This window comes from Otolemur garnettii, unplaced genomic scaffold (genome assembly GCF_000181295.1).
Source record: "Otolemur garnettii isolate 467f Iridium unplaced genomic scaffold, OtoGar3 scaffold00018, whole genome shotgun sequence".
NCBI classification, from domain to species: Eukaryota; Metazoa; Chordata; class Mammalia; order Primates; family Galagidae; genus Otolemur; species Otolemur garnettii.
In genome coordinates, this window is record NW_003852413.1 from 27205716 (window position 1) to 27212828 (window position 7113).

The window sequence follows — 7113 nt, forward strand, 5'->3', positions numbered from 1 at the left end:
ATTTTTTGGTTGCAGCCCTTGTTGTTTTGGCGGGTCCAGGCTGGGGATTCGAACCCGCCACCTTAGGTGTACGTGGCTGGCGCCTTAGCTGGTTGAGCTATAGGCGCCCAGCCTCGATCTCTTCTTAATATAATCTTCTTTATGGGTTTAATTTCCTTGAGTGCCTTTGTTCTCAAAGGATACTCCTTGATGTTTGGTTGAGATTGTGAAGGGTTTCATTCCTCTTTAATGGATGTGACCGAAAGAATTTCCCCAGTGTTAGTAGAAGACTAGGACCATAAATAGTCTGGCAAGGTTCCTCTGTACCAAAGGTGGTAACAGATTCCTGTTTTTGCTTCTCAATCCCTTGTTGATTTCCTTAACCCCACTCACATCTCTGTAAATAAGCCCTTATTCAAATTCTCTGCAGGTAAGCCCTTTTGAGTGTGCCGTACCTTTTTTTCCTGTGAAATTGACATTGACTGATGCATATGATTGTTTAAGGAAATTTAATATTAATCAAATCTTCTTTTTTTTTTTTTTTTTTGAGACAGAGTCTATGTTGCCCTCAGTAGAGTGCTGTGGTGCCACAGTTCACAGCAACCTCAAACTCTTGGGTTTAAGCGATTCTCTTGCCTCAGCCTCCCAAGTAGCTGGGACTACAGGCACCCACCACAATCCCTGGCTATTTTTTGTTGCAGTTGTCATTGTTGTTTAGCTGGCCTGGGCCAGGTTCGAACCCATCAGCCTTGGTGTATGTGGCTGGTGCCATAACCACTGTGCTATGGGTGCTGAGCCAATCAAAGCTTCTCTTGAAAATTATTAAAATTTATTAGAATTGGCTGGGCGTGGCCTGTCTCTCCTGCGTCTTTCCCATTCTTACTGACCTGAACCTTCCCCTGCACCCAGATAACAGGGAGATATAGGGCTCTAGATCCAGTATGCCTGACTCCAATCCCCTCTGTGTTCTCCTAAGGTAATGAGTTTCACTTTCCTGATGTGAAAATGAGATAAATGCAACACCAAAGACCAAGCGTGTCTGGAGCATCAAATGATATAATAATATTCATTTATTCCTTTCTCCATCAGATAGTTTTTGAAAATCAGCCATGAGGTTGCTGCTATACTAGGGATGCAATGGCGAGCAAAACAGAAGTGGTACTGCCTTTGGGGGTACAAGGGAAACAGTCAGTGAACACACACACAAATATACACAATTATAAATTCCAATTAGGACGGTGACCCTAAAGTGCTGGGTGCTAGAAGGACACCATGAGAGGACTCTGATCTAGTCTGGAGGCCAGAAAAGTCCTCCTTGAGGAAGTGACATTGATCGATTGATTGATTGATTGAGACAGCATCTTACTCTGTAGCCTGGGCTAGAGTACAGTGGTATCATCATAGCTCATTGCAACCAAAAACTTCTGAGCTCAAGGGATCCTCTTGCCTCAGCCTGTGGAGTAGCTAGGACTAGTATAGGTATATTACACCACATCCAGGTAATTTTTTGTAGAAATAGCACCTTGCCACATTCCTCAGGCTGGTCTTAAACCCCCAGGCAATCCTCCCATGTCAGTCTCCCAAAGTGCTGAGGTTACATGCATGAGCTACCACGCGTGACCAGAGTTAAAATTTAACCAGACACTGAAGGTAAAAGTCAGACAGACAATACAGGTGAGTGAAGGAATCTTTGGGGGAGAAAGAATAGCAGGTGACAGCTTGAACAAGCTTCCTGGTTCATTGAGATACTAGCACACTCTGTTTAGAAATTTCCCCACAATTAAGGGTCTAACCTCACACATCCATAGCTTAACTCTCATCCTGGAGCAAGTGACACCACTTCCTCTTTCCTTTAGATTATGGCAAGCCAGGTATGTTGTCCTACTCCTTCAGTCCTCTGAAGAGCTGACCCTTCACCTTCTTCTTTCTTTCAACATGTATTTATAAAGCATCAGGAAGGCTGGATTTGAGGCAGAGGAGGAAGGCTAGTGACTGTGTGGGTGAGAAAACAATCCCACCACTCACACAATGGTTCACACAGCCAATGAACTGAGCCTACACCGAGCCAGCCTTGTGGGAGGCTCCAGGAGCAGGAAAATAAATAAGACACTGTCCCCTTCCTCTGGAGCGAGGAAGATGCTAAGGAACTGGCACTACCACTTTAGCGGGGTGAAAAAAAATCACTCAACTCCCTTCTTCCCAGAGCACTTCTCCTCTTGGCAGAAAGTGCTGCTTTAACTGGACAGGCATGCAAAGCTGGCCAATCATTTTTGGAAGGAACGGCCGTTCAGGAACACCTTTCAGAAGACTCACTTACGGCACTCACACATTTTGGGTGGATCTGAGTTCCCTGTGGGCCCCTCAAAGCTTCTTCCACAAGCCACAATCAGTAGCCTGATTGCGAAAGATGCAGAGTTTGGCCTTTGGCATAGCAAGACTAGAGTCAGAGCTGGGTGCCAGGAGTGGCCGGAGTGACCAAGGAAAGAGGAGATTTAAATTATTTAAGAACTTGTCAATTTGTCAGAGGTGGCAGCGAGAAATGGGCCCACAGCCAGTGAAAAGTATTATAGAAGCCCCATCATGGGGGTAAAATAGTACCTGTCACACTGAAAAAGTCTGGGGTCACCGGGAGCAGTGGTTCACGGCTATAATCCCAGCACTTGGGAGGCTGAGGCGGGTAGATTGCCTGAGCTCATAGGTTCGAGACCAGCCTGAGCCAGAGCAAGACTCCATTTCTAAAAAATAGCCAGACATTGTGGCGGGCGCCTGTAGTCCCACCTACTTGGGAGGCCGAGGGAAGAGAGTCGCTTGAGCCCAGGAGTCTGAGGTTGCTGTGAGCTATAATACCAGAGCACTCTAGCAAGGGTGACAAAGTGAGACTGCCTCCAAAATAAATAAAGCAAGAAAGAAAACAAAAGGTCTGGGGTCACAATTGGGAGAGACCACCCTTGGGCTGATCCGAAATAGGGCCTGCAATGTGATGTGCACAGGCTGGCAGCCATCAGGGCTCCACTGTTCTCTAGTAGCCATTTCTTCTCCAGTTCTCAGAGCAGCAGCAGACACTGCTTGGCTGTGGATCTGGATACCAAGGGACTATGGCCAGCTCTGCTGTGGAGAACTGGCATAGAGCCCGTGATCAAGCTGAAAAAGAGCAAACCCATCCTCCTTTCACTAACTTCCCCCTTCATGTTAGTCAGTCCCAGAGCTGAGACATTCAACAAACACAGAGGATTTACCTTGGAACCACAATCACAGATGAGGGCTGTGAGGCAGGAGTTATGGCTGAACCTGTCCCTGCTTCCAACTCACAAGAAGAGCTGGTGGAGGAAGAGCTTTCCTAGTTAGTGTTCAAAGCAGCCAGCACTGGCTTTAGAGACAGGGTGCAAGTCTTAGCCCCATCATTGGCCACAAAAACTCAACCAAGTCAGGAAATCTGTCACAGGCTGAGGTTTTCATGTCTGTAAATCACCTGACAGATTATTACAAGAGCTGAATGAAGGAGGATAATGGAAGTGAAAGCTCTTTGTAAAGTCATTATATAGATGTCTTTTACTACCAGCACACAGTCAGTGCAAATTTGTGATTGGTCTTGTTAAAGATAGGATAGCATTCCCTTATCTGTCCAGAGCTAGAAAATAGTTATCTGCAATTGCCACTTCAGAATCCCCTCACTGAGGGACTCCCTCTTCTTTTCTGCTGGCTGTTGAGAAGCTCAGACCTGAATTTGGGACTCACCGGCACCAAGGTTGTAGATCATGCTGGCATTTTTTTCTACCGGTTTTCCACATTCATTTGGTTAATTTATTGATTGCCATTTTCCCCTTTCATTTACACTACTTTGTATGTCTCCTTATCTTAAATCCTCTGGAAACCCACAAGGCATAATTAAACAGTATTCCTTTAAAATTATTGCCCATCCTATACGCATTTGGCACACCATCCTTATTTCTACTTAAAAAAAGCTTGTGTTTTCTAGGTAGCTGGGTCATTACAATACAATGCAATCACAATTGAGATGAGCACCGCCGGTAGCTTTTGAAAAGGGTCACGCAAAATTTCATCTGAAATTCACCAGACTCTTTCCTTCACACACAGGCAATTTCTTGGCCTCCTGTCTGTTTAGAAGGATTAAAATCACACTCCAGCTTTCCTCTCCCTGAATCTTTTGCCAGAATAGTTCAGGTGAAGAGCCGGGAGAAGCAACTGGGTGGAGGCGGGGCATGAGCTTCTGGCCAGGCTATGAGGTTGGTGGAGCGTGGACTCAGCAGGAAAGGAAAGGTCCCGCCACCGCGATAGGGAACAAGCGGTGGGCGCCGAGGTTGTGTTTCTTGGCGAGGTGGACAGGGAAGCCCGGTGACCCGCCGAGGAGATGAAAGCCATCCAAGACAGAGATCGGACGGTGCGTGTGTCGGGGTGAGAGGTATTGGGAGAGAAGTTCTCGTGCAACGTGCGCTGCAGGTTCACTGCATTGTGTGAGGACTGGTTCCTGGTTTGGTTCCCTGGGGAAGACGACCGGAAGCAGGAAGGGAAGCCCGGTGACCGATTGCTCCTGGTGGGGGAAAGGGACAGGATAGACCTCAGGTCCCGAGGTTCCCTGCCCAGCCTCCCCCGCCCCTTTCCATCCTGAAGTTTGGGTAAAACTCAGAATCTATACGATGCCCTTCAAAGAGACCCCCTCCCCACTACACACGCGGTGCAGCCCACGGGCCTGGGGGCAAGTGGAGGCGTCTATTTTTAGCTCTGAATCCCAGAGACATAAAGTGCTCTACTCGCGAGTCACCCAGACTCGGTTTGAATCCTAGTTCCTCCATCAATTAGCTGGTTACCCCCACTTCTACCTCAGTTTCCTCGTCTGAAAGGTGGGGCTGATAACTGTATTCACATCTTAGGGCTGTTGTGACGAATAAATGACACGCAGATAAAGCGTTTAGCTCTGAACCCACTACTTACCTAGTGAGTACCACCGGCAGGGTCAATAGCCATTACTGTCACCTTCTGGAGTTCTCCTGGGGGCGGGGCAGTGGCGGGTCTGTGAGCTGCACGGTCTATTGGTTCCTAGACCAGGACAGAGATGCCTGCACACGCCAGCGTCCCAGTCTAGGCGCACAGAAACACCTAGGGCGTGGCAGGTGCCGGGGGCGGGTGCGGCTCCAAGCTCTCCTGGCTTCCTCCACCTGCCCTGCTACGGGGTAGGTGCCAGGACTGTGCAATAGGCGGCTTGGCTGCCGGGTTGGAGAGGTGCGGCCGTCCAAGGGCAGCGGGATCCGGGATGACTTCGGGCGGGTGAGTGCCCCTCAAGTAGAGGAAAGTGAGAAGACAAACTTACCAGCCCAGCATGTAGCGCCCCGGGACCTTTCTGTCCTCTCCCGAGAGGGCAGGTGATCCGGATGCGGAGGGAGCGGGCATTTGGCGTCTAAATTAAGTTCAGCCGCTCCCCCACGTAAGTGGCTGTAGCAGCTGGAAGACAGCTGGTGCGGATGCTGCGGGGAGCCTGCGTTTCGATTCCGAAGCGCTGCGCCCTTCGGAATCGGGAACCCTAGATTTTCTTGGGGGAAAATTCAAGGTGGGGGTTGCCTTTCGTGGCCCAGAAGATGTCTCGGGGATATTTGGCCTTGGAAGCGCAAAGTTTGGGGCTCGTGGCTTGGAACCTGGAGGCGCTGATCAGGGCTGGAACTCATTTCCTGCAGCCGGGAAAATCCGTCATGAGAGCGGGGGTATGGGTTCCCGGCTCCCGGGTACCACGGGGTCTTGGCAGTAGGGGACCCAAGGGTTCATCCCTTTCGCAGCTTCCGAAAACAGTCCCCTCAGACTCAGGGAAAGGTCGGTTTTACGGTCCAAGGGCAGAGCCGAAAACCCTAGCCAGCGTCTGTTGTGTGGCTTTGCGTGCTAAAGAGCTTCTGAGGAGTGATTATAATAATTTAGAGGGAAGTGGGGCGCGATGGCTCACACCCTGTAATCTCAGAACTTGGGGAAGCTAAGGTGGGAGTATTTCTTGGGACCAGGAGTTCAAGACTAGCCTGGGCAACAAAACGAGACCCCATATCTACACAAAAATACAAAAGTTAGCTGGCAGAGTGGCGTGCACCATAGTCCCAGCTACTCCGGAGCCTGAAGCAGGAGGATCATTTTAGTCCAAAAGTTTGAGGTTGCAGTGAGCAGTCATGACGCCACTGCACTTGAGCCCCAACAGAGTGAGACTTTATCTCAAAAAAATGAATAAATAGGCTTGGCGCCTGTAGCACAATGGTTACAGCGCTCTCCACATGCATTGAAGCTGGGGGGTTCCAACCGGCCCTGACCAGCTAAGCAACAATGACAGCTGCAACCAAAAAAACAGCCAGGCGTTGTGGCCGGCGCCTATAGTCCCAGCTACTTGGGAGCCTGAGGCAAGAGAATCGCTTGAGCCCAAGAGTTGGAGGTTGCCGTGAGCTGTGAAGCCACAGGGCTCTACCGTGGGCGACATAGTAAGACTCTGTCTCAAAAATAAATAAATAAATAAAAATAAGATTTGGAAGGCTAAATTAATTTTTGTAAACCACGAAGGATTAGAAATACATCGTGTACTCTTTTATCTCTGAAGTTTATTTTGTTTGTATTTTTGAAAACCCTGGAACAATCGTTAAACATTGACAAGGAAGCCATCACAAAAGTGCTAAAACACGTTCATGAGATGAAATCTTACCAGCATTAAAAATAAGTTCATGTTGACCAGAGGCTGATGCCGTATGGGGTAGGAAGGCAGCTGTTATGGTGTTTTCGTTGTTGTGTTTTGATTTTTTTTTTTTTGGTGGGGGCTGGGTTTGAACCCTCCACCTCCACCTCCACCTCCACCTCCGCATATGGGGCCGGCGCACTACCCTTTTGAGCCACAGGCGCCGCCCCTCGTTGTTTTTGAGACAGAGTCTCACTGTGTCACCCCTGGTAGAGTGCAAGCGATGTCATAGCTCACAGCAACCTCAAACTCTTGGGCTCAAGAGATCAATCCTTTTGCTGCAGTCTCCTGAGCAGCTGGGACTATAGGCTCCCCTCACAACACCTGGCTAGTTTTTTTCTATTTTTAGTAGAGAAAGGATCTTTTCCTTGCTCAGGTTGGTCTGGAACTCTTGAGCTCAAGCAATCCACCTGCCTCAGCCT

The 7113-nt window shown here is 48.9% G+C and overlaps 1 protein-coding gene and 1 pseudogene across 1 annotated transcript in view; both read left to right on the plus strand.

The window, feature by feature from the left end:
* Positions 1 to 5238: 5238 nt before the first annotated feature.
* The window catches only part of B4GALNT2 (beta-1,4-N-acetyl-galactosaminyltransferase 2), a gene marked incomplete at its 3' end in the record, with an annotated part of 52818 nt that continues 50943 nt past the window's right edge, over positions 5239 to 7113 (plus strand). The window contains 1 exon segment of the mRNA XM_003786698.2: positions 5239 to 5262. Coding sequence (XP_003786746.2) covers positions 5249 to 5262 — 14 coding nt within the window.
* LOC105886641 overlaps positions 5696 to 7113 on the plus strand; it is a 15096-nt pseudogene continuing 13678 nt past the window's right edge.